At 45.9% G+C, this 27854-nt stretch overlaps 6 protein-coding genes across 9 annotated transcripts in view; 3 read left to right on the forward strand and 3 right to left on the reverse strand.

Annotated features, from left to right (window-relative positions):
- Nucleotides 1-27854, forward strand: part of LOC126558132 (E3 ubiquitin-protein ligase RING1) — a 470233-nt gene that overhangs the window by 145325 nt on the left and 297054 nt on the right. The window lies entirely within an intron of this gene.
- The window catches only part of LOC126559169 (MOB kinase activator-like 1), a 284421-nt gene that overhangs the window by 50198 nt on the left and 206369 nt on the right, over nt 1-27854 (forward strand). The window lies entirely within an intron of this gene.
- The window catches only part of LOC126557706 (nucleolar protein 56), a 357328-nt gene that overhangs the window by 44086 nt on the left and 285388 nt on the right, over nt 1-27854 (reverse strand). The window lies entirely within an intron of this gene.
- Nucleotides 8-14954, forward strand: LOC126557260 (unc-112-related protein-like). The gene is made up of 6 exons (XM_050212968.1): nt 8-144; nt 8647-8795; nt 12886-13278; nt 13349-13917; nt 13989-14679; nt 14754-14954. Exons 1-6 carry the CDS (start codon nt 18-20, stop codon nt 14952-14954), a joined length of 2130 nt encoding a protein of 709 aa, XP_050068925.1. The 5' UTR covers nt 8-17.
- LOC126559315 (uncharacterized) lies at nt 17549-18485 on the reverse strand. Its single transcript, XM_050215450.1, has 5 exons — nt 18340-18485; nt 18192-18266; nt 18036-18116; nt 17792-17942; nt 17549-17628 (listed from the first exon to the last, which is right to left on the reverse strand). The coding sequence occupies exons 1-5, from the start codon at nt 18437-18439 to the stop codon at nt 17574-17576; spliced, it is 462 nt and encodes a 153-aa protein (XP_050071407.1). The 5' UTR covers nt 18440-18485; the 3' UTR covers nt 17549-17573.
- LOC126559690 (mediator of RNA polymerase II transcription subunit 13) lies at nt 20997-27746 on the reverse strand. The gene is made up of 4 exons (XM_050215859.1): nt 27570-27746; nt 24567-24783; nt 23881-24441; nt 20997-23326 (listed from the first exon to the last, which is right to left on the reverse strand). Exons 1-4 carry the CDS (start codon nt 27744-27746, stop codon nt 21003-21005), a joined length of 3279 nt encoding a protein of 1092 aa, XP_050071816.1. The 3' UTR covers nt 20997-21002.

Here is a 27854-nt window from a genome sequence, read left to right on the forward strand (position 1 = left end):
AAGCACGACGCGACAACATGATACACGTAGGTGACAATACCTGGAACCTGAAGGTCTACATTACCGACCTTCAGGTGCAGAAAACGCTGCGTGTCCGGGGCGATCTGCACATCGGCGGTGTAATGCTGCGTCTGGTCGATCCAGGTACGTTGTACGGGCAGGGGGGGTGGGTCCGACACCAAAACCGGACCTTCGGTCGAGAGAGGTGTCTTGGCAAGGAAAAGAAAATGAGTTCGCGAAAGTAAGGCACAATCACAATCACACGACATCGGGATTGTGCACGTGTTGATGGTGGTTGGTGCAGCATGTAGAGAGATTGCATTCGTCTCAATAACAGTGAGGTGTGTGTTTGACCCGTTGGAATGCGCTTTTACACTTCGCTAGGGCACGGTACTTTGTTGCGGAATATTATCGGGTGATCGGGAGAGAGTAAAAGTTTACTCTAACATCTCTACATCTGTAAATTAATATAAAATTCAGGACTTTCTTTGTAGGTTGATTACGGTTCGGTAGCAAAAAAATGATCGTGGGATTATGTTAGAATCGTTTGACGTAGATCTTGCCTGATCATTAGAGCACAAGCAGTGCCGGATCGAGATTTTTGGAGACTCTAGACGGTTTGGATGTTAGGGCCCATGTCATAACCATATCAAAAGAGCTAATACTGCAAAGCTGTTAACGCGGGACCCCTTTTTGTGGACCCATTGTCCTAAGCAGATACCGGAGCGCTTAGCAACCTCCTACTCCGGCCATCGTTACATCCGCTACTGAGCACAAGAAGAGATCATTGTTTTTAGTATGAGATTCAATCTCATACTCCGACAGTCATTTACCAAATCTTACTCGTGACTATCCGGATACATAGCAAGCATATGTCTAATAAGCCCAGTAATTAAATGGAAATTAATCGGAAACATGTTCTGCCATGTGACACGGATCGGCTGCATAAATGATCAGATTCTAACGCTTTTATTTGACGTAGATCTTAATTGATCATTTTATTATCATAGAAGATCATTGTCCTCACGGGTTCAATGAAATACTCCGAAAGTCATGAATCAAATTTTAGTACTGACTAACCGGATGCATGGGGAACATAGGTCCAAGAAACCCAGCTCTAGTCTAGAGACAGGTGTTTTGGATTTTGTAAAAGCCAGTGAAAACTATGTTGAAACTTGTTAAAGATTCTTATCCACGAGTCTAGAATATCATTAAGTCAAGAATGTTAGTAAATACCGTTCAGGACCTCTACGGGTTATACAGCCTTTATGCGCTATAATTGAAGAAGAAGCTTGAGGGTTGAATCTTCTTATATTTAATAATGTTTCATGGATTCTAGCCTATAAGATTGTGGCAGAAACTTCAGATTGAAGGGAAGAAACCCTGGGAAGAGGGAAGGGTTTATAAACTCTGTTTTCAATTTGTCTTCAATATTCCACTGTAGAATTGTTCAGACACAAAATTTGCAAATTATCTCATCTTCATCGTACCTTAGCGTTGGCCAGAGATTAAAATGTTACGATTTGATTGCAATTTCAAACAACTACCGTCGCCACACAGTGGCAACAGATTGTGGAAAGTTCGTGCATTAATGTCTATTTGCACTTAACCCAGAGTTAATTAATGTACGCGAGCCGATAAGATGTTGGAGTCAGAAGGGGGCAGCACAGAAGAAAAAAAAAAGCACTGCAACACTTTATTTTGTCCGTGTATTACTTCTGCATCAACATTCTACCCTCTTGGTTGTCTGGTGTGTGCTCAAGGTTTCCCTGTATGTGTTGGTGGTGGTTTACGGTGCTGCAAGTTTGCGGATTTCGCTCCATCCGGGGGCACAGCCAAGACTGGTGAACATAGATGGGGTAAACGGTGGGTTTCTTCGCTGGCAAACCCGTTCCCGCTCGTGTGGAATGCCGTCAGCCGCGCGCTGCACAAACAAAACCTACACGGGACACAAACACCACCAAGACGCAAGATTGACCAGTGCAATACGCAACGAAAATGCACAGTGAAACTCGAAGGTTTGATGCCAATGGACGCTGCAAAATGATAAAATTTTCGCACACCGTTTCGCACCGTTGCGGGAATGTGTCCATGGCACGCGTTCGAAGTCGAAACAAATCCCCACCCGAATGTGGCACGGTGCAGGATTCTCACGTGAGGTGGGTGGTGGCTTTCGCGCTCGCGTAACAAATCTCGTTACCGGATGTGATGCCCCACCGGAACCGATTCGAGAGGACAGCCGGATGTGTGTGTGTGTGTGGAGATACGTGCATTCGAGATGTGACTCACCGGGCCAAAAATAATTATTTGGCCACAATCCAACGAACGAGGAGGATTGTTTGCGTCACCACGTTGGACTTTCCATCGTTGAACGGGAAAGCGATTCGCCTTAAAATACCGGGATGTAGATTTTGTATTGTTCTTTCTCCGCATTGCATTCATCTCACGGTATCTGGCAGAGGGCGATCGATGGTCGGTCGATCGCTTTCGCTCATCTTCCAACTCACCTTTATTTACATTCGATCGTTTCATCCCCCCATTGGGAAAGGAAATGAAAGTGACGTTGGGGAGGGTAACTCACCATATTGGCGCTGGCACACGGTTTGGTTCGATGTACACAGCGGATTCTCCGGACGAGATGAGATACTGCGCTGCTGTGTGTTGGTGCTTTCGATAGTTATTAATAGAATATTTTCATTTATTGAGCAGACCAGTTCGAGGGTAACTTATGCTGCTTGCAGACGCTATAGATTGTCTCTTGATCTATAAAAGACGCTGAAGGACTCTCCCCGTTCTTCACAAACTCATCACCCACTGTCTGATCTTTTGGTTAATGTATTTTTCTGTTGAGACGAACGCGAAGACACACGGCGCACTGCGTCTGCCTACACAGGATCAAGACACACAAGAAAAAAAAAAAACGATCCGTCTATCAACAACTAAAACAACACGTACGGTACACTGGGGCACACGGTCTTCAGCAGAGACGTAGCAACAGCACGTACGTGGTGGATGAGTGTGCAGTAGTAGTAATTCGAGATACTACACAAAAAGTGACCTCAACTGATGACGCAGCAAGTTAAGCGAACGGTAGCCAAACAACACTAGCGGACGGGTGAGTCGAATCTCTGCTGCAGCGCACCAACCCTCAATGAACACACGGGGTGTGAGCACGCACACCGACGATCAGCGAATCGACGAGATAAACAACTTCGCGCCGCGCGATGATCGCGAGATCACACCAACACCACCGACCGCATCGCGTACGCATATCGACGAAAGATTTATCTTCTCCGATGTCGTCGTGGTTGTGTGTCGATACGCACCCCGGTACACATCGTGTGCCCTCCACGAACCGCCTTAAGACGTATCGTCTTACAGGACTAAGTCTTAAGGGAACTGATAAAGATTGCTTGGTATTTTCCACCAACATGTACGATAAAGCTTAACGGGTGATGTTTTGTATATGCTGGAAGCATATACGGAACGTTATTGATTAGTTTTTATATTTTTCAATTTGTTATCTTAAGTCTTTAATACGGAATCTCAATTTCGGAAACTAATCCCCAAAAGCATCATCAAAATTGCACAAAAATATCCAACAGTTTCGCTTACAAATCGCCATTTAACTTCCAGCAAAACGGAAAGTAACATGATGGCGAGATTGTATACGACTGTTGGTGTTGCTTTAGTCGATTTCCCATCACCACCATTATTGTCCGTACCAGTTGTGGTCTTGTTCTTGCTTCATCTGCGCCAATACATCCCCAGTGTACAACGCAGACTCCAAAAGGTACCGTTTCCGCCGTGCGCCGCACGCTTGCCTTATAAGGAACTCGTCCTTGGTTTCATTTTAAGCTGCCCGTCCGTGTTGCCTCCGGTTCCGCCAGTGAAGCGCAAGAGTTTACGGTGCGTGATCATGCTGCAGGCCAGGGTAGCACCATCACAACACTGCCTCGTCGACGAGCAACAGCAGCAGTACAGGGTGTATCGATGCCTGAGCACCGTTCATCCCCAAAAGCAGTCGTGTCAAGGAGGTTCGCTGGCTGGTTTTTATGATGGCGGTATGCTTATGTTCGGCCGTAGAGAGCACGTAAATTCTAATGCACTTCTCTTCCGCCAAAAAAAAAAACTTCTCTCCTGATCGCGCGCGCACACATGGTGTTTAATATTTTGTTTACGAATATCTGGATGTACCCGACCGATGTTTCTCTCCTACAGAGGATGGGCGGAAACGAACATAAAAAAAAAACACACATCAACAACTTGTTTCCACCTCTCCCATCCGGTACCAGGCCACACTATGTGTCTTCTTACCGTCGAAGGAGGAAATCACGGTTTCTAAATCATTCTGAACGACTGACAGACGCGATATGTGATGTGTACGATGGTTGCAGCTGAAAACGCAACATACCGTCACGCACACATATAGAAAAGCATAAGTTGGATGGATGATCGAAAGACCTTGTCCCATCGCATCGGTGCGTAACTGGCTGTACGTTGAGCTAATGGCGTGTACGATCTGCTTGCCTTGTATACACCTTGGGATCGTGCGCCCACAACGCACCGACGAATGATCATGTGAAGCTGGAGGAGTGGGCAGAGCGTACACTTACACATACACACACACACACGCATAGGAATCATCTTGCTAGTGGCGCACTCCAGGAAAGGAAGTCCCGCAGACGGTTCCGATTCTGACGATCGACGGCGCGAGAAGAAGAAACCCCGATGGTGCAACTATTCCATTGAGCCGGCCGCGACTTCTCCATCCTTCCGCTATTCCAACGGCTTGCTGCAATTGGGCCTCCTTGAAGGTGATGATCTAATGGTATGGTGGATGCGCACACAGTGTTGGTCAGTCAGCGCCCGGAGGAAGCCAAAGCAGCAGTCGATTTAATCGTGTTTGCTTCATTTACATTCCCGTCGATCGGATGTGTTTATTTATGTTAAATTAATGGTGGACACAATCGCGATATCGTAAAATGTGAGACGGCAGCATTATTGTGTGTTGGGTGGTGCACACATATCCCTGGACGGATCGATTACTAAGTGTCGCCTTGGTGGGACTGCTGGGTATCTGTTTTGCGTTGGTTTAGAATGATTTCTTCAATCAATGCAGCATGTTTTAAGCTGCAAATATAATGAGTCTGTTCAACTAAACAGAAAAACTAAAGAAATATTGCTGATGAGTTTTAAAATGTAATGCTTTTTGAAGATTAATGAAGTTCAAATTGAACCTTGAAACACTCAGACAGAATATTTGCATGTTAATAGACGTTTCAAGACAATTTTTCTCTTTGCCGCCTTTAAAACGCCCTCCTGGCTCAGATGATGCCCTGTCCGTACATTATGACCACATGTGTTCTAATTTTTCCCCTTTTTTCCAAACACCGACGATGATGTTCTTTCGCCAAGGAACACGATGTTTCGGTAGCAGCTGGATGTACTTCAGTCCCAGGGTGTGAATGAAAAACCCGACCGAGGGCGGCACTTCGTCCTAAACCACTGTCGTCAACAGCACAACTGTTCGCTCGTCTAACCTCCAGCCATGCAAAAGCGGCATGTGCTGCTTTCATTCGAATGGCATTTTTACTTCCAATCGTGACAGCTACGGCGCAGCTGCTGCGTTGCTGAACCCTGACCAGACGTTAGGCCCGATCGCGTACGCAAGGGACTTGCACCGAACACAACAACAAACGGTGGCATTCAAACCGAGATATCGTACCGACCCTGATTCTCATTCTCCAGCCTCCATCATACAACAGTGGACGTAGACGCCCGCCCCGGGTACGATAAAATTCTTTTCGCACATAATCGCACACACTCGGAATGGAATTAACGTTCCCGGTTTCCTTTTTTTTTTGCGTCACCAGAGGGGCGTTGCGTGCAGAGATCTTCGATAAGTAGTGTTCCCGGGCGTTACTGCCAGCATTGACATTGAATTCCACCAAATGCGCAAGTTGGCAGACGGCTGCTCTCTAGCTGTTACGTGCGGAATTGGTAGCGCTCACGTGCGCACGGGTTCTCGCTCTCATTAACAATAAAGGGGGCGCAAAACAAACAAAAGACCGTTGCAAAGAAGCGACATAAAATGCCTGAAACTCGCTATCTATTTCCAGATAGCGCTCCCGCCACCCAGAATGGTGACAAACCCCTAGTGACACTTTTATTGTCATTCCAGCTTAGGGCGTTGTTGTGGTGTGCGGGGGGATACTTTATCGCTGTTTTGGAACGGGGGGACGCAGGCCATTTCGAAGGCATAACCTTCGAACTCGGGTCGCCGTTTGAATGAAGGTTAGAAAGCATTGGCTAATTCCAATATTGATCGCCAGGAAGCGGGTTAATTTCCTGCCGGAAAGCCGAGGTTATGGCGTGTAAATTGAACGATTAATAGGGTTGCTAATGGAGCAATAAAAAATCGTTGGTCATGTCCGGAAGGATTCGCCAGCTGGATTGCGGTGCCCTAGTTCTAGTGATCTAGTTTAAGTTCATCGTGTCAGGATGAGTCACATATTTTCTTGTATTCCATTTGTCTACATATTACTTCACGTTATTAAGGGCGGTTCGTTGGTAAAGCCGACAGTGGCACCGATTTTCACAGGGCAGACCAGGAATCAAATCCTAACCAGGCTGTTCCTCTGAAGAGAGGATTTTTGACTAACCAAATGCATGATATCGATAAGTTTTTAGTAAGCCATTAGGTGGCCAAAAAAATCTAGCAGGTCGTTAAAGCAAGAAGACGGATAACTTAAAATTATTAAATCTCAGCTCAAGTTAGTTTTGAACTACATAATTGTTGGTGTTCCCATTGATATACTCTCTTGGTAGGGCTATTACTGCACAACCATAAAATTCTAATTTAATATCTATAAAACATCTCCGATGATGTACAAAGAGCAATAAATTAATTTGCTCATCTCTTTATCTCTATCCGCCGTCCCAGGGCAGTAGCTCGCAGCAGCTCGAGCGTTTTGTCCGTCCAAACATTTCTCGCTAGAAAAATAAAACGCTCAAGTTCGCTTGGTGTGCACTATTTATAGCCAGCAGCACCAAGAGCAAAACGAGGGCCCAACGAGATATGCATAAACGATCTTACCCTGCGAACACAGCGCCAATGTTTTCGAAAAAACAATCGTCTTCCCTTGTCACCTCACACCTCAAAAAAGCAGATACACACACGTACCGTGGATAAGGCCAAGCGCATACACATATTTGCCTGGCTCGGTAGTGATTCGAATTCTCATAAATATGTGTGTATGGCGGGCGGGGCTCTGCTGTTCGGATCGCTTTTTTATAGCGCCAAACCGACACCGAACTCCCCGATCGTAAATGTGTCAGTTGGCAACACGGTTAGCAACTTTCCCCCGGAGCGTAAGCCCTTTTTGTCCAGATTCCAGTGAAGAGGAGTTGTAATTCGGCACCTCTCCATCGGAAGACTGCATCAACTGAGGTTGTGGCTTTTACCAAGCAGGGTTTATTTTTACGAAATCTGAATCCATTCAGGCACTTGAGATGAGTTGCAGTGATCGAAAGCCGCATGTCTTCAGTTACGCACGGTTGTCTATAAGATGGCTAGGGATAGGATCGTTCCGAGCTGGAAGCTTGTTGCTATATAGATCCCAGAAAAAAGGGCAATTTAAACCCGCATTCTGCTCCTTACTGACCCGTCCAGACCAGAATATCTGACCAAACCAATGGAGAATGTTAAATGCTGCCGGTTGCAATAGCTAAACCGCTAGGGAATAGAAGCTGTCCATCGTTACGGTACCACATTCAAGTGGTTCCGCCACAAATTCCAAAATCAACCCAAACTGCACATCCGAAATCTCTCGAGATGATGCGAGGGATGAAGATGAAAGAAGGGAATGAATTACAGAGATTATTGCAAACTGCCAGCAGATGGTCTCGGAATGGCCGAGGAAAAAAGAGCCACGGGTCTGACACACTGGGATGGTTTAAATTACGACCCAATACGGTTGCGGTACGTATCCTCGGGAACTCTGCCCGAACAGGCAGAGAAAGTACCGCCCCGGGTATGCATGCACATTACATTAAATCAGGCGAAAGTCTTTACACGCATATGTGCCTCTACTCGGGTGCTCTAGTGTAGGTTCTACTTTGTAGGGAACGTTCAATGCGCAACCATTAATTGTGGGTCCTTTTGTTACATTTTATCTTTTTGAACGATAAATTACTGTTGAAAACATATCCCAAGCTGTCAAGGACGTTTAAAGCATTCAAATGCTACAATGTTTAACAATGAATTGATTAACAACATGATTGTTCCCCCCGGGGTAGGTTTTTTTCCAGGCGTTTCTGGAACAGCTCAGATTAGCAATGTTTGCATTGCTTATCATTGCAAATATTGGCTAATTTATTCTTGAAGAGCATATTTCATGACATCATGATTGGATTTGCAGTGCTTATTGATACAATAAGAATCGCTCATAAATAAACTTATAATATCTTAAGCCAAACATCAACTTTGTAGACTCCAAAGTCGTAAAACTTCGTAAAATAAATATTTTCCTTGATTTCCTCAGCACAGCAAACAATCAATGAGGTCACTAAAGCAGAACGTATCATCAATCGAACTCTTTCTTGTATCTAACGTGTAAAATGTCTGTTGCCTTCTACTTCCAGAAAACCCGAAAGATTGGTCAGATCACGCACTCTGGTGGCCAGCCCGGAACCAATGGCTCACCCGTACCAAGTCAACCCTCGACCAGGTGGGCCTACACGCGGACGCTCTGCTGCACTTCACACCGATGCACAAAACGTTGCGAGTTCAGGTAAGGTCCCTCGTCCGTCCGGGAAAGGAATCACTGTACCAGGTATTATACCGATAGGCATAAATGGATTCTTCCGTTCCTGCTTCTTGGACACGCGTCACGAACGTGCCCTCCAGATATAAACGAGCTTAAATCGATTCCGCACTACTGGAATGGCTTAATTGGCCAATTGGGTTTGATGTTTCCGGTAGGCCATGTACGAAACGCATGAAGAACCCAAATTGACCCCCAAACGAACAATGGCAATACATTGCGGCTGTTTCTTTGAACCTGGTGGAGTGGTTTTTGAGCGTTTTTGCGTCGCCTTCTTGCAAATGAACAACTCTCGATCTGCAAACATATGATCTCGACGGTGTTATTTGACTACCCAGAACTGTTTGCCCTGTTCCAAACCGTGTTGCAGTGTATCGTACGATTTCATGTGTCTATTTGATCTTCGCACGTCCCACATGATCCTACGCATGAACGGCCTGATTCGACATAGTGCCACAGCAAAACACTGGGAGCGGAGTGTTGAAACCAAGAGACCAAAGCATCGATCGCGTCTCGTCGGTTCGTTTCGTGTCAAAGAGATGAAACTCCCAAGGCAACACTAAAAATATGAAGAGACCGATCGTTTGCTAGCGTACCCTAGGTCCGCCATTTTTATTGCCTATTGACCTTTTTCGGGACCTGTGGCAGAAAACTATAACGAGCACGTGCTACTAACATCTTCGTCTTCACACTCCACCAAGCAGTGTAGTGTACGTGTGTGGGGTGAGCGTTTGGTTTACGTTACGGAGATGGGGTTCGAAGATCATAACGGATGACGACTGCGTACCGTCGTCACGCGGACTCCCTACTCCTCCCCTTCCAACAAAAAAAAAAAAAGGCCGTGTGTTGGCGGGCGTATCGAACGGCCAACTCGCCAACGCTGACCAAACGGATCCGTTGCGATCGCACCGTGGCTTATTTTTAGGTATGAGACCGAAACCGAAACAAACCGAAAGCGAACCAATCGACGAACTGTTCCGCACTCCTCCTCCTCGTTTCCTTGCTGCCTCGTGGACGCAGATTTTTACCGGACGGGCGTAGGTTTGTGCGGGTTAGGTCGCGTAACGCAAATGCATTAGCATACGAACAAAAAAAGAGGTTAAAATATACCGTACCACTCTTGGCTAGGCACTACTAATGAACGATGTTGGGCGAAGTTGTTCCGGATGGGCGGAGGAGAACTCGGTGTAGTGATCTCCGCAAGGGGGGTTTTGCCAAGTGCATGGCGCACCACAACGAAGGAGTCAATCGCTATAATACCACCACCTCCAGATGGACATTCCAGCGAAAGATTCATTAATCTTGGCAGGGGACACCTTGCGAGCCAGCAGCAGTCGCGAAAGGTGCAACACCAAGGCGTTGAACCGTTCGGATCTAGTTGGCCAATTCGAACGCCTTACTTGCGTGGGTAAAGTGGTCGGGATGTTATGTATGAATATTTTAGAATGTTTAACGACTTCTTCAATGCTCGCAGGAAATGTCAAACGATGCGTGGTATGGTCGTTAATCCAATTTTGGTTAGTACGATGACGTTTTGTTATCCTAAAACGGACACCGTCAGGTTGAGTTTGTCGTGATTGTATTAGAGGCATCCGGTGTGTCATAGGTACGTGCTAGACACTAGTTGCACTAGATCGGAACTCTTCTGCCAGCATACCACTAACTCCCTGCATGCCTTCCGACCAGATTGTTCAAGGTTTGAATCACCTCTATCTCTAGAATACTCACACTCTTGCAAATCTGCCATGAATGGCAGCAGGGTTGGCGCGGCTACAACACCTACGAGACCGATGAGGACTAGCACCTGTTGGCGTTCGGTTGGCGTCCAGAACAAACGCTCGAAAACCTGGCCATGGGCCAACAACTGTTCGCGATGGGTGCGTTTGCGCACCAATGCTAAGTAAATTGTGCAAGTACAGTTCTACAGTTCGAAAGGAACCAGTAAAAATGGGAAAATTTTCATCAGCCAGTCGAGGGCTGCCTAGTCTAGTCTAAAGACATTGGGAAACAAAGTAGAAATCTCGTACTGCGGGTAGTAGTAGTAGAAGTGCAGAAGAAATCAAGACTGAAACTGTCGCGCCAGTCCACAAAGTGGATACTTGACATTTGACGAAGGGCGTCGAAAAGCGGTTCGGGTTTAAGTAGGCGACACTAGATTGCAACAGCGTCGACGAGTAGCGGTGGCCTTCTTTTGGGCCTGTTGGGACCAACGAGGCGTGTGGTGCGTGGATACAAAGCCGGCCCTACTAGCGCTGTGTGGTATCAGCCGAACCATATCTCGGATCCGCCGCTCTGGAGTATTTACCCTCTTTATCAGTGGGTAAACCACCAACTCTCCAATACCATGCTGTGGGGCATTAACTCATGCTTGTCTGTGTGTACCTTAGGTGTTAACCCTACCCGTGTCCAGATGGCGTATGTCTCAAGCGTAGTTGGTTAAACGGTACGAGCGTGATGGAGGTTAATGGTAAATGAAGTGCGAGAGAAGGTACTGTGTACCAGTTAACATGGATTGTATCCACCTTGATTGAATCAGACATCCAGAGTTCCTGCAAGAGGGTTTATGACGTATAATTGACCGTGTTTACCTTACACGATAAAACTATCCAAATAATATCCAAACAAGGGCATGTTTCACACTGTTATTTCTTCGTTCTTTCACACGCTGTTCTCGCTGGACGCGCTATGAGCCATTTTAGCTAAAAAAAACGCAGTTTTTTCTAGTCTCGCTATCAAAACACGGAACTGAAAAAATATAGCATGACACACACCCGACAAAGAAAGCTTTCCGATCGTGTTTTTGTTGCATGATTCATATCATCATAATGGATGGGAAAACATAAACCTTATGACTCATGAAAAAATCGACAGCCCTCCAGGGATACAAGGTTACAAATGTTGGCAAAAACATAAATTGTGATTTGTCTTGGGGCTTTTATACATCTGTTCAATTTTGCCCCGAAATTGAGCGATTAAATCTAAATATGCTGCTAAAATGTTAGCGCCTCCAGGCAGGTGAAGATCGACACTAAAAGCCATTCAACGGTGAAGCTGTGAATGAGCGCGAACAGTCATTTAACGCCTTTGAAACAATTTTGTCACAAACCCATCTCGGCGTCGGAGGGTTGATTAATTATTCGGTTAGTAACCCGGGTCCCTGGGTGAGCTTATAACATGACATCAGTAATAGTAGTAGTATTACTGGCCCGCTTTGGGAGTTGCTGTGGACGGGGTCCATTTTTGCACGCCCGTTCATAACCTCTTTTGGAAGACATCCAAATGGGTGATCGAGCACAACGTGGTCACGATTCACAAAAAGCACACCCGGCACCATCGGCAGGATAGAATCGCTTATTTTGTTACCGGACGGGGAGATTATTTTTCCACAGAAGATAAGGAAAACATTATTGTTGCTTCTACGGGCCCGTTTGGAAAACAAAATCTGAACCGCTCTGGAAAGTATTCTTGCGTGTATGTGTTTATGGTGATACTATGCGTACTTTTAAGAAAAGAGAAACTGGGTCGCCTGACAGTACCGACCAGCGAGAAGCAAGAATTTGTTTGTTTCTATTAACCAGTTGCGATGGCCAGCAACGATTAAATCAATGGCGGGAGGCCGTGATTTTGTTTGCTTCAAAAATTTAAATTATCCCAACGGGTCTGTCTGTGTCTGCTTGTGAGATGACGCTGCACTTTGCCCGTGGTTCTGGAATGGGAAAAGAGGATGCTCGTCAGGAAGTGAAAGCGTGCGTGGGGTTAATTTAAGCAGCATTGGTCTGCGTAATGAATCTTAATTGAAATGTGTGGACCCAACATCATGTCCCCCTTGGTTGCGTATCATTGTCACGTTTACCCAGTTTGCTCGGGAATGCATTAGCATCATTATTAGTGCCGAGTGGAGAGTTTAAATTAATCGTTAAGAGACAAGACCAGTTCAAGGTTCTAGTTAACGCGTGGCAGTGGTTTCACTTTATGGCACTTGGCCATACAATTGTTCGAGTATAAAAATAATAATGCTTGTCAAACTAATCGTTTTGTTTTCTGTCTCCTCCTTCAGATGCCCGATCTACGATACCTAGACTGTCGGGTTGATTTCTCGATCAAAACGTTCGGTGCGGTTGTGGCACTGTGCAAGGACCTTGGCATTAGACACCCGGAGGAGCTGTCTCTATGTAAACCGCTTGAACCGATGCATCTAAAGAAAAACTATGCCGATCTAGCCAAGAAGAAGATCCCGATCGAACAGAACGGTAATGGGCGAGACTATATCCATCTGCCGCCGGACACAAACACCTTCATCCCGGTGGCTGCACACAATCTAAACGGTAGCAACGGCAGTCTGGATAGTCCGGTCAATCATGGACCGTTTTCGTGTGCTCCCGTGCCGAATTCAAATTTCTCCTCACCGAAACCGGCCCTACAGAGTACGCCGATCAGTTCGCCTACTGGCGTAAGTAGCACCAAGGACCTCCTGCAAGCAGTGGACAGTTGTGTAGTGTTGATTTTTCTTCTCTTTTTAGACTCTACGGCACGGACACGGATCGGGTTTCAGTGAGTCGTCATCAAGCATCGGAGATATGCAGGAAAATTTGGCGTACAGTCCATACGCACCGAGCCCGGAAGCTAGGTCCCGCTTGTTGAAACCGAAATCGTTGGTCGAGCGGGCACGCATGAACATTGGCTGGCTTGACTCGTCACTGTCCATCATGGAGCAAGGCATACGGGAGTTTGAGACGCTCTGTCTGCGCTTCAAGTACTACACGTTCTTCGACCTTAACCCGAAGTACGACCAGGTGCGCATCAATCAGCTGTACGAGCAGGCCAGATGGCAGCTGCTGAACGAGGAAATTGACTGTACCGAGGAGGAGATGCTGATGTTCGGTGCGCTGCAGCTGCAGGTGAACAAACAGAACGAGATCCCGCAGGCAGATTCTGGTATCGACACCTCCAGCCTGGACAATGCGGCCGATGACGATGTGGATGCGGCACTGCGCGAACTTCAGATTACGCTCGAAGGACCAAGCAACGGGGTGAACGCGGGCGACATTACGCATATTCCGGAACTGACCGACTATTTGCGATTTTTAAAGTACGTTTTGCCAAGCGCGCTTTTGCCAAGGTTTAGTAATTGATAATCTGTATTTCATTTGCCATTTTCAGACCAAAAAAGTTCACCTTAAAGGGATACAAGCGTTACTGGTTCACGTACAAGGATCTACATCTGCATCTGTACAAATCGCGGGAAGATTCACGCTCCAACAGCCCGCCCCAGGTGACGATCAATCTGCGCGGATGCGAAGTAACGCCCGAGGTTAATCTGGCGCAGAAGAAGTTCAACATCAAGCTGGAGGTACCGCTGGAGCAAAGCATCAACAGCGAAATGTGGATCCGGTGTGACAATGAGGAACAGTACGCCAAGTGGATGGCGGCCTGTAGGCTCGCCTCCAAAGGTCGCTCGCTTGCGGACAGCTCGTACGACAGTGAGGTGGCCAGCATTCGATCGTTCCTGAGCATGCAGAAACCGGCACAAGCGCCAGCGATTAATTTGAACCCGGGAGAAATCGAACCGACCGAATATCTGGCACCACGCTATGTGAAGAAGCTAAAGAACAAGGCCATCATCCGGATGCTGGAGGCACACGCGAACGTGAAGGATTTACCGTTGATTGAGGCAAAGCTGAGCTATATCCGGGCTTGGCAAAGTCTGCCCGAGTTCGGTGTGACACTGTTCGTGATCAAGTTCGATGGACACAAGAAGGAGGAATTGCTCGGTGTGGCCAGTAATCGGATCATGAAGATGGACATTGCGACCGGCGATCATCTCAAGACGTGGCGATACAATACGATGAAGGTGAGTGTTTGGAGGGCATGGTTTTGAGGTAAATCTCCGGAACTCATCCGTTTCCCTTTCCTTCTTCTAAATAGGCCTGGAACGTCAATTGGGAGATTCGATGCATGATGGTACAGTTCCAGAATGAAACGGTCGTGTTCTCCTGCCTGTCGGCGGATTGTAAAGTGATACACGAGTTCATCGGTGGCTACATCTTCATGTCGATGCGTTCAAAGGAAACGAACCAAACGCTCAACGAGGAACTGTTCCACAAGCTAACGGGTGGTTGGAATTAAGGCAGTGGGATTACGATGCGGGCGGAATGATTTTACTTGTTTCGTGCGCATTTTTTTACGTTCGTTTTTGTACTTCTTGTTGTAACTGTACATAACACATTAGCGATTAGCGTTTAGTGTTTTACTGTAATCCTGTACCCGATCCTTTTCCTTAGGAAGATTTGCAATGTTGTGCGATGTGTTTTATGTTTTGTTTAACATGCCGTTTTTATTTTTCTTATCGTCCTTAGCTTGCAATTACATTGTGGCAGTGTAATTTCCCTCCTTCTTGTAACCCCTTTTTTATTATTGTTGTTTACAAACAAACAATTTCTGTGTACAAGCACAGAAGCAAAACCAATTCAATTTAGGCTAAAGTGCCGACCATTATACGGTTCTCGGGCTATCAATTCATAGGCAATATCGAAAGCAAGTAGAGAACGAGCAAGAAGCGTAAACAATCAGATGCCTTACTTATTAATGATTAGAAACGATTAAAAGAAAGTATTTCATGGTGAGATGCGTAGGCCAAACCAGCAGCTCCAAGCGCGGTGGGAGTTAGTTTTAACTTATGACAATCGTTAGGGCTTTTCGGGGATGATGGTCACAATCTGTCTTCGTGATCGGGGATGAAAGGGGAGAAACAAAAAACGGTGCCTATGCAAAACGAATTTTTAAAACAATTATTAAAATTGATTATTGCACGTGTTATCATCATGCAAATACCCGGCTTTTGCAAAAAAAAGAAAACGGCGACGGTTGGTTTGTTGTTTAAGTATTGTGTATTATTTTCCCGCCAGCCCGCGTTAGGTCGTTTTTTAATTTTAACTGCTACTACTACTACTGGTTAACAAAAATGATGTACCATTTACAAGAAAGTGAAAGTTTTACAATTAAACCAAATTCCTGTCCATGTCTACACGCTACTTAACACATTCTCTCACAGGGTGTTGTTGGTGAGCCAAACTGCATGCATGTGCTTGGTGAACAATGATTTCAAACCTACACTAGCACCAACTAATTCGCCACCACCAGGCACCGTCTGTCCGGAAGAAATGATCAAACGGTGGGCGTTAATTTTTTTTAATGTATTCGTTTTTTTGTCGGCAATCATGTTAGGACTAATTTTACTGTTGTACTGAAGTAATAAATTCAATTAACAATTAATACTGAACCATGCTGTTGCACATTTATTGAAGATTAGTAAGGCTTTGGAAACGTCTGCCCTGAACGGTAAAGTAAAGCGGGTTGTTGTCCGTCTGTTCGTTTGATGTTAAACTACAACCAGTGGAGCTTAGTACCCGGGCTTCTAGCTTGTTCGTATCATTCACGAATCGAAGCAACGAGCGTACCTTTTGCTGGTAATATGTTTTACAGTAGACAAACGTTTTCGTTGCTGCATAAACAGGGAACGGGAACAGAGTTGTATTACAATATCACAGTTATTGGTGGGAATGTAGGGAATTTACTTACAAGAGTAGCTGCTATCGTTCTGCATTTTGGGAGTTTTGATGCTGAGCTTGCGTTTCTTCGCTTTCTTCGGTTGGAGATTGTCTGCAAAGCACAAACACACACACACACAGTCGGATTAAAATAAGTTTCCAAAACAATATCTCAAAAACTCACCTTCAGTTGAGGGGACATTAGGTGGAAAATCCGACTCCACGGTGTAGGTAAGTGTTTCGATTATTGTAGAATCAGGATCAACTGGAAGATACGAGGTAAAGCACCATATCAGTATAGAAAAGTTGCAGCTTGATGCTGGATTTCTTACCGACATCCGACATTTCATTCGTCAGGCGTGCAAAATTGGTTTGTAAAAATACTGGAAAATGTAATCTGAAAGTTTTTAAGGAGCTGAAAATCGCCAAATACTTTGCAAATGGCACACTAAACAGGAACAGACTCGGCAAGAATGAAGAACCGCTATAATGCATTCACGAAAGGAACATTTTGACAGTTTTGCTTCGAAGGGGAAAAAACACACGGTTTCGTTTTGACATAACGGCTTCCAGCAAAATGCACCTAAAGTGTTTCTTGTAAAATGTTCTCGAGTGGAAATATTTTGGGCAAATTTTAGTAGAAAAAGCTTTGGAATAATTCAAAACATGCTCAAAACACGTTAAAAACACTCTGTACTGTCATGTTGCATTGAAAACAGCGTGCCGAACCCTGCCTGTGAAATTCAATTAGCTTCAATATTTTTCCACCAGATGATGCTGTTCTGCAATCATTCGAAATTGAATTAACGGTTACTGTCTGATTCTTGTTTTGTTCGGTATAATATTTATTTCGGTGAAAAGACTATGCTATTCGACTAATTAGTACAAAAACATCGTATTTTTAGTTATTGAATATATTTTTCTGATATTTTTTCAACCTATGTAAAAGAAAAACCACTCATATTTTTGTTAGCAGAACCCGAGGATTTTATTTATCCATATTGATGTTACAGACGACAAGATGGTAAAACAACTATTCAAACTGCCATTCTAAAAGCGAGCACCAATGCTTATCGATTTATGCAGTGTCAGTGTAGTGTGTGTACTAGTGCGCATTGTGGAATGAAAGAAAGAAAGAATTCAGTGTAACACAAAACTATCGATGCGCTTTAGAGCACGTTCATGGTGCGCTTACTCTCTAAGCAGCGGGCCGATTGATACCGGGTGGGCGATAATTCGTACTGATGACACGCCTGAAACAGATGTGATCGAGTGGTTTGAAATTAGTGTGATACCGACGTTTGGAGGCTTCAAAAGGCAACACCATCGTGGAGGAGGGAAGGAAGGATGTAACGTGCAGAAACTCAACACCCTGCCCTCGCGAAAGGGATGAAATAGTGGGTCGGATTTATTTACACTCGATTTGCAGCAGGAATTGCCCAGCTAAGGATTGCTCCCGGTGATCGTTTTGGGGTGATGCGTGGAGAAAAATATCGGGTCGCTTCCTTCGTTTGCTCGACGTCGTCCATCAGCGGAACATCGAGACTGTCTTTGTTGAGCATCATATCTAGGGGCGGCAATTTGGATGATCGTGATGTACATTAAGAATTAATGTTTACTAAAAAACACGATCACTGTGTCTTTTTGATTTAAAACTTACTTTTGTACCTGTTTACCGTCCTCTTCTCTAGTGGTTCACCCATCCCGAGATCGGTAAAGGAACTTGGCGTCCTGTAGAAGACTAAGAAGAGACCAATCTCAACGTGCTGCAGGTGAGTCTTAATACTTTCAGAACAAAACCAAAAAAAAAACTTACAAAGTCTCGGAGCTTCAAATTGATCCTCAGCTATCATGCGTTCGATATCGTCCTCATTTTTACCACGCAGCCAGTCTGTAACCAGAGTCAAAAAATCTACCATAATTCTTCCCGAACGAACCAGAAGTGTTTGCAACACAGCACGAACCTTTGTATAGATTGACCCCGTCCGGGTACGATTCCACCAAGCACAGGAACCAAAACAGTTGGAAGGCAGCCAGCCACAGACAGCGCTTGCTGACTTCCATCGTCGAACGATGGCCAGCCAGTTTGGACAGGGGTTTGACACGTCTGCTACTCGCAAACACTCGTACACTCACTCAGCACGCACTAGGGTGCCACTGCCACGCAAAGCAACTTGACGCAATTCCAGTGAGCGACTAATTGCTCCAGCCAGGGTCAAAAGGATACTAAATGCTTCCGGGACGAGTGAATCCAGCTTAAATAGCAAACGGAAATGCGATGAAGCAATCATCTGGCGTGTGGGACTGGTTGCTGTTGCTGAGGATACCGCGTCATACCGGGGCAGGCAAGTGCGTCCCGAAGTCGTGGTAGACACGAGCAAATAAAACGAATCTGTCACTGACAGTGGTTGGTGATGAGTCTGCCCTATCAAATCGTGAGCTGCGAGTAGGTGGTGGTAGTAGGATGGTAACTGACGATGGTTGTGATATGAAAGAAGTTATAAAAATTACGTTTTAACCTTATTTAACATTTCCTGGTTGTTACAAAAAAATCATAACTTTAAAATAGCGAAGAGAGAAAAAACAGTCCTGGTCATAACTATAGAAGCACTGTAATTTATGTTGTAGTAAGTAGTGCAGAGTTATAGAACACATGTTTCAATGTTTTTTGAATAATTTTACGCCCAATCAAAAAAAAAATTACACCTGGCAATTTTTCTATGTATTATAACTAAACATTCCGATATAATGACCTGGCCTGATGGAAAATAATGTTCTTCGCGAATGTAATTACTTATAAGATAATGTAAAACAAAACTGAAGTTTTTCTTTATTTTTCAAATTTTCTCTACAGCTATTCAACTGTTTAACATCCTACGGGTGTCAATACAAGCACACATTTTGAAAGTTTATAAAAAAAAACACTCTTAAACATAAAATATAGAATCAAAACAGACATTGTCAAATATCAATTTATAACAAAAATTGTATCTTCGTCGTACAAATCACATAAAAATCGAATAAAAATTATCGAATACCGAATCGCAGAGAGCTCAAATCGTGTAATAAAATATTTCAAATATATGTATATTTACTTTACCAAAGGTCGTTCAAAGGTATTCGTATTTGTTAACAATTTTCAAAACTAATTCATTTGCTGAGAACAATATTTTCCCCAAGAGCTCAACTGTAGTTATGTTATGTGTAGGAAATTTGGATGCGTAAAAAAAGTTCAAAGTATGTATAAAATTATGAAAAAAATGTTTGAAGGATGTGACTCTCCCTCGACAATTTATTAATCAATTTTAGTTTTTCAATTTTAGTTTTTGTTTTTCTTATACAAACGTTTTTTAAACAAATAGTTATGTTAAGCACTGTATCGCTCATGGAAGTTGCATCATGCACAATACAAAGGATAACTCTTTGTTATGTTCGTCAAAATACACGTGACCTTTAAGATTTCCTTCCTTGTTCTATTATTATGTTTAAAAGAAAAGAAAAATCAATGCTTCATTTTAGGTCAACTGGAGTATAGCAAAGCAAAGAATGGAAAGATGAAAATGGTTTTTAAAGATAATTTCCCATCTCTATTCCTTCGGATGTTGTATTCACTTTTCTCAACTAAATCACACCTCCAATCGATTATGGTTTTTTGATTAAAAAAATTTATTTACAACAATCTTATTCTCCCATTTTTCTCGTAACCCATTCGCAGCAAATCGAATTTGCAACACATTCGCGGGTTCACTTGAGCTTCAAACCGTTTCACCCTTCTACTATTATCCGATTGGCGAATGTGTCTGAGCATATCTGTATCTGTATCGTAGCGTTTAAAGTTATGCTTGGATGAAAACGAATTTTCCTACACTGTGTTGAATGGGATAGCTTAACCGAGCGTGAAATAGTGCTAAAGTGTATATTTTAGTCGTAGTTGAATTAATGAAACAAAAAATAGCGAAAGGTGAAGGTGATCTAAACATAAAACAAACAATAACTTTAATAAGAAATTTTGTAAAAGCATAAAACTAAACAAGACAAGGGAAAGGGTAATGAAAGAAGGAAACAAAAACATACGATAAACGTGCCGGAAGAAAAAGAAAGAAAAAAAATCGATGTGCGTTCGAGAGTGTATTACAAATACTGGCTTCCTGCTGGGTTGGATGTCCCGTAGAAAAACATTCGTCCTTTATGCTGCTTCCTTGTGTTTACGCACCTGTATGTGTGCTTTTTCTTTTGCTGCACACATACGCACCTTCCTTTAGCCATCGTCGTTGGATGAATGTTTGTGTGGTTTCTTGTTAATGCTAATGGCAGTATATTATCATCATATGTATAGCGTTTATATGCGCAGTATATGACGCTCTCCTTCATTGACTTCGTCAGGTCGATCGATGACGTATGCGAGAAGGAGCGTCTGTTCGCTTGGTCACTATATCGTCACGGGTCACTTACACAGCTAGGCACACAAACACACACCTTTACATTCAAAATCCACTCATACTCCCATGCCTAAGGATACGCGAAATCGCGCACACGACATGTTACCCATCCACACTGACATCCCCATTCATCCGGAGCAGAAGACACGGGAGTCCCCCACGATTAAGTCTACAGCCATCCGGCCACCCTAGACCCGCTTCCGACCAAAGTCCTCGATGATGTCGTACTCGGGCACATCGGGACTGCCAGTGTCGTAGTACGCGTAATCATAGCTATCATCTTCCGGTGGCCGCTTGGTGATGGTCGCGTTCGGTGGAATCGTTGGAGCCTTGGAGAAGGGACGTGGCGTTGCATTACTGCTGCCACCCTTCGTCCCGTGCGATGACTTTGTTCGGCTCGTGTCCTTGTGATGCTTTGCCGAGGCCTTCGGTGTGACCGGTTCCAGCTGGCCGTCTTTCGGTTCTTTGCGTGCCGCCGTTGTCGTAGGCTTTACCGAGGAGGACGAAAAGAACTCATTGATGCGGGCGGCCGCTTGGCGTGCACGCTCCAGTATCAGATCATTTCCACTGGCGGCAATGTTCTGGGAGTGCGCAGTACGGAAGATTTCCTCCTCATCGCTCGTGGACAGTGAGGCTAGTCCGTTGGTGTTGCGGGCTTGGGCAAGAGCGGCCGCCGCTGCAGCCTTTGCCTTGACGCGATTACGGTAGAAGTCTTTCTCGTACAGCTCCGGATGATACTGACCATCGTCTTCGTCAATTTCGGTCGGGTTCGGTTTGGCGGAGGTAACCACAATCGGGGACTGTGTGAGCAGGTTCGATTTGGGAACTGGTGGCTGGAAGAAGCGATTCGGTGGAGGAGGTGTGTTGGTGGTGGAAGTCGTGGTTGTGAAGGGAGCGCGCGTCGTGGTAGTGAAGGGAGCGCGTGTTGTGGTAGTGGTGGTGCTGGTCGTCGTGGTAGAGGTGGATGTTACGGGCGGAACGGTTGGAATGTATCCAGGATAGCGGGTCGTGGCCGGTGCCGGTGCCTTCTCGGTAGTGCTGGTGGTAGTGATGCTCACGCGATCGATGAACGGTGACTTCTCCAGCCCGATGACACTCTTCTGGTTGACGAACTGGAGCAGTGCCTTCTTGCTGATGGCGTTCGGTTTGAAGGTGGTCGGATTGTACTGATCCTTGGGCACGAGCGTCGAGAACTTTTTCACCGTTGAGGGCGTGTGTCCTTCATTGCCGGTGCGTGAAACGGATTGGTAGCGTTCTTTCGGGACGGCTTTCTGCACGACGGACGGCGGGATGGTCGTGATGGAAGGTGGACCCTGAGTTACTGGGTTGTTGAAGAGCGGATTGAAGAAGGAATTTTGCTGTGGTGCTCGCTGACGGAAGCTTTGTTGGGCTGGAGCGAACGTCGTCGGTGGAACCGGAGTCGTGGATGAGGTGGTCGAGAGAGGTGTGGTCGTTGTGGTTGTGGTGGTGCGACTGCCCTGATACTCGTTATAGTTGAATTGGTTCAGACGGTTTGGGTCAACGTTGAAGGTACGCGACTGCGGACGGATGCGCTGGGATTCTTGAGGTGTAGTGACAGAACCCTCATCAAACGAACGTTCCGTAGCACGACTCTCGAAGGTGCTTCTCGGACGAATGGTGGTGCTTGTCTGGGAACCAAAGAACTGGAACGGATTATTTACAGGAGCAGCGGACGTAGTGCTGACAATCGGTGCTGCCTGCTGACGTGGCTGGCTGTTGAAGTTAAACGGCTGTTGCTGCTGTTGCGGCTGGTTGAAGTTGTTACGATCGTATTGTGGCGTGGTGACGACGGTGATCTTGAAATTGTTTGCAACTGGTGGATTGCCACCGAAACGCTGAGCTGACTGTGGTGCAGCTTGGGTGGTTGAGCTCGTAACTATCTGCTGCTGTTTCTGCTGCTGTTGCGTGTTGTAGAACTGAGTGTTTCCTCGGCTTTGAAGCTGGACCTGTTGTTTCGCGAAGGGAGCCGGTGTGGAAATGATCGCTTGTCCAAACGATGGAACCTGAGCGGACGATTGTTGCGGCTTCAGTACGGTCGTTGGCTGCTGCCGGAAGTTGGGGATCTTGGGGATGTCCACAAAGTCATCGGGTGTCGTCGTTTGAAGCTTGGTATTCTGTTGACGTGGCTGTTGTTGTTGTTGTTGCTGCTGCTGCTGCTGACGCTGCTGTTGTAACTGTTGCTGATGATTGTATTGCTGAGGGTTTGCTTGCTGCGGCGTTGAAGGTTTCGTCACAGTAACCGGTGTGGTACTCGTACTCGGTTTAAGCTCATTGCGCAGCGCGTTCAGATGATGTGCACGGACACTACCTCGACCACGGTTACGTCCACGTGTTCCAGCTTGGGGTGAGGCGGCTCGATTCGTTCCCGCCGCAGCCGTTGAGCGTGGTGTCGTCGTTGACTTCCGGTAGAGTTCTTCTTCGTAGTCCTCCTTGCCGTTGTTTCGGTTGTTGTAGAAGTGCGAACTGTGCGAACCACGGAAGATCTCGTCGGCTGGGTAGCGTGCGAAACGGAAGCGAACCGAATCGATGACACACAGAAAGGGAAAAACAATAAATAAGCGAAAAAGAAAACGAGAAAAAATGAAACAGAATATAAGAAAAACGAGATGAAAAAACGCAACACAAATGTAACGATTTAATAAGTGTGAAAAACCATCAATAATCATTCCATTATCGTAAAGTTCGATCGATGAACATGATGAGAAGTAAAATTGGAAAATGGGAGTTCCCGTGCAACAGGGAAGCCGGTCCTCCTCAGTAGCAATCAAAGCGGCATGCAGAGAGGATGGCACGGTGGCGTCGACGTAATCAACAAACGTTTAGCGGCAAGGCAAAGTGAAATGAGGTGCGTAATTATCAATCAGTCCAGTCGTCTAGAAAAAGGTAGTTTAAGCCAAGTTAAGTCATGCAAGCAGTGGTAAGTGGTTCGCGTTTTCCTGTCACTAAAACAAGCTTCCGGTCGGTAGTGGCGTTGCAGTTGATGAGAGTGGATGATGATGATGATGATGAAGCGCTTAACTAAACACACTAAACTACGCTATTTACTGTTGAAGTCGTTGTGTTGAGTTGGACGCGATTGCTGAGATTGTTGCGACGGCTGTGGCTGTCGTTGCTGTGGTGGCTGTCGGGGCTGCTGCGGCTGCTGCGGCTGCTGTGGTTGCTGTGATCGAGCAAAGTTGTTGTTGAACGAAGGCGTCGTGGTGCGAATTTCATCCACCGATGGTCGACGATCGGCAGGCGTTGCCGTTGCTGCTGCCGCCGTCAGTTGCCGATAGTGCTGAGCCTGTAGCAGCTGTTGCTGGTTCAGCAGAAGCTGATGTTGCTTGTGTTCCACATGCTTCTGGTGCAGTTTCGTTGGTGCCTGGCTCGTTTTGTAGAAGATGTGTTCCACCGGCGGGGCAGGAGTAGTCGTTGTAGTAGTGGTGGTGGTGGTCGTCGTCGTGGTAGACGTGGTGGCTGCCGAGGGCGTCACCGGTTGCCGGAAGTATTGCTGAGGTTGTTGTGGATGGGATGGTTTCTGTACGCTAGGGATCTGATTCAGGCTTGGTGGTTGTTGTGGTTTGGAGCTCTGGTTAACAATGTACTGCTTGCTTCTTCGAGCATCGCCTGTAGAATATGTAGATTGATCGTTTAGTAGCGCATAGACAGTACGCGTTTGAACAAAAACAGTTAAAGCAAGTACCCGTCAGCCATCTAGTGGGAAAAGGAAAAAAAAAAATAGGGACACTTACTCGTTTCGGCACGCTGCAAATGGAAGGTGGCCTCTTCTTCCTCCGCGTACGGGGCCCGCTTACTCTCGAATCCGGAACCCAACCGGTATAGGTCGAAGTTGTCGCTGCCGTAGTACAGTGTGGCCGCCTCACAGTCGACATCGCCCCAATCGGCACAGATCTGAGCTTCCTGATCGAAAGCCGTACCATTGGGGCACAGGAAGCGGAAGTCTTGTACCTTCAAGAGTGTATGTATGTGTAAAAAAAAATCAAGAGAAAAAAAATTAACTCCCGCAGCTAATCAAACCACAATAATCGGGAAGTCTTTCTTTTGGATTGGCTTTGATGCAGTGACTCCCATTGGTATAGTCCAAAGAAGGGTGGTGTCACTGGAGTTGAAGTAAAGTATAATTAATTGGTGAGAATTCTTAATCGTAGGCGAGCAACGTTCAGATGAATTAGAGTTCCAGCAACTTCGCAAGAATGCAAGAACCTTAAAAACAATAGCAAACCAACCTGCCTGCACCGCCCGTGTAGAGCTGGTGAGGTGTGAAGTAAGCAATTGCCCTGGTGCAATACACAACCGAGAAGGAAACCTTCACATCTCTTTTCGACAAGAGCTGGTATGCATTCGTCTGTCTCTGCACCAACCACACCGAGTCTCGGATCTCCCAATCTCTCCCTCCCAGGTGATCTTTAGGGTTTAAGCTGTGTAGATCGGAGTAATTACTGGCTGCTGCTGAAGGTTGTACACACGCGACGCAACGCACGTCAGGTTGATACACGCGTACAGTGGCTTAGTTTCTCAGACAGTATGGCGCCGCCGCAGTGGCTACCCAAAGGCAACTCCCCTAGTCATCGTCTTGAGCACCAAACTTCACCTTAGGAGTTTAATGTTTAGCAAGCACGGTAGCCATTCATTCGGCGAAAGATAAGATTGCTTGATACAGCCACCATTCGGCAACAAAAAAAAAGATAAACCTTAAGCCCGTACTGGACTCCGTCGTCCAATTGCAGTGGTGCGCACACGCGCGCACACCCGTTCGGTGTGAATATGATGATTAATTGTGAGTTTGCGGTTGTTGCTCAGTTGCTTTTGTTTGCAGCAGCCTACCAGCACAGCAGTTCTTTCGTTTTCTGCGGTTAAGCAATGTATGATTTGATTAGTCTCCCCTACTACCTCGGTGACTTCTGGTGAACGGTTGCGGGAGGGACGACGATTTTTTTGTTGTTGGTTTTGCGACGACTGTTCACATGCTCCACAGACTCGCGGGACAATCTGCCTAAATAATCGTTTATTATTCATCGTGTTGATGATGAATTATATAATAAATCCTCGCCAAAGCGAGGGTTTCGTTTTCATTACCATGGGATGGGGATGAGAAATCCGTCAAGTAAAGCCCGGGCGGCAACAAGAACAGGACAGCAAGAGCTATTGTGATTGATTGATAAAAAAACGGTCGAGCAGGATTGCAAAATTGTTTTACAACCCCTCCAAAAGAGAAAGGGGGGTGACGATCGGTGGTTCACTTTTAATTGAAAGTAAATGTATCCGAAACAACGTTTTGCAATTTTGTGGTAGCTGCAAATTAAACAGTTTACACTGCGCTCATCGTTACCGAGGTAGCCAAGTCTAAGCTGTTACTTTAGAAACCCTCAGCAATTATCTCCTGATCTAGGCGCGATCATCGCTTCAAAGGCTGTGAACTTTAAATGTGACCTGATTTCGGTTTTCCGGTTGTATGCGTGTGTGTGTATGTGTGCCTCACATATACTATGGGGAGATCCATTGTTGGATCTGTTGGCAGCTCGTAACGTAACCAGACGCTCGAAAGTTCGCAAAAACCGATCCGAATCTCCTTTCTCGGATCGAAGAAGGTGTGAAATGTGGGTTCGGATCGATAAGTTGGAACAGCGTGCCATCCGTCGTGCTATTTCGGTGTACCGCAGTGACCTCGTACGTTACGAAACGTCCTTCGGCTGGACATCGTAAAACTTTGGTGGCAATCAGGGCGGGTCGACGATCTAAAACGGTCTACTTAAAATGAAGTGTTTACAGTTGGTGTGTTAAGTTGCTGAGGTTAGATTTGATTTTGAAAGTCGAGATTTGGAGCCTCTTTTCTTATGCCAGGGGTCTCATTATCTATTCCATCGGTGGCATTTGCTCGTAGCGAAAACGGAATGTGATCGTGAGCTTGCGCGATCGTGTACGAATAACGTACGCGAGCTCCCGACAAAACACACCCCAACTGTTTAGACGTCCTTGGGTGTTGTGCGGACCCCGCCTGGACTATGCGAGTTCCGTTTGCTTGCTTGCTTGCTCATGCTTACTCCTTTTGACACACCTGAGAACAAAGCGTTTCTGACACCTGATCGTGCAAAAGTATTTCGCGCTCATGGGCAAGGTACATCATGTCCGAGAGCCCGTTAGAAGTTGTGGATCGATGTATCCATCCCAGCGTACAAGGACGTCCCACTGATCATATTTGGATTTGGAGACACGCGAGAGCGACAAGGCACGACTGATCGAGTCGAATGGCAAGACTTCTTCCCCGATGCATGCCGGAGACAATCCTACCGAAGGTTCGAAGTCATCGAGAGAAGCCCACCTTTTGCTAGGGGTCTACTCGATGATGCCATGCTCGTGCGCACTCTTTCCGCCACTCGACCCTCTTTCTTTCTCTTGTCCACCTGCACCGTCTCGAAGCGAACAGTCATCAGCGGTAGAAAAACGCTCAACCTAAAGGTCACGCGAGTCTCTTGGGAACGGTTCCCTGACGTGGGGTTTGCTTGTGGACTACGGCGATTTGATGACGCTGGTGACGCCGTTTGCCATCCGCCAATGCTCCAATGATTATATTGAAGCGGATTTTCGTTCGCAGCAATTTGGTATGCTTCGAAGCCCACACGTTTGGTGCGACCTCCCGGGTCCTTCGGGTCAACAAGGAGGTCGACGATGTTTTCGTTTAAGGGGTGTTTGGAGATGTGGTTTTTTTTGTCTTGTTGGAAGAACCTTATACTTACACCGACACCGGCCACCTTCACGCAAACGTGAAACATCTGGCATTGCGTTTCCGAGTCCGCATAGTACCCGCCGAGAATTTTGTCCCGACAGGTGAAGCCCGTTTTGGGCATGTTGTCCAGGCTGTAGCGTGGTCCAGGCAGGAACTGTCCATTGTTGCTTACGATTGCAGCGGCCATCAGGAGGACTAGAATTGCCAGTGTGGCGAGAATGGAAAGGGAAGAGATTGTACAGAATTATTAGAAATAATTGACGATCGTTTGGCGAATTTCGTAACGGTGTTGCCG

The sequence above is a fragment of the Anopheles maculipalpis genome, chromosome 2RL (genome assembly GCF_943734695.1).
Source record: "Anopheles maculipalpis chromosome 2RL, idAnoMacuDA_375_x, whole genome shotgun sequence".
In the NCBI taxonomy this organism is placed as follows: Eukaryota; Metazoa; Arthropoda; class Insecta; order Diptera; family Culicidae; genus Anopheles; species Anopheles maculipalpis.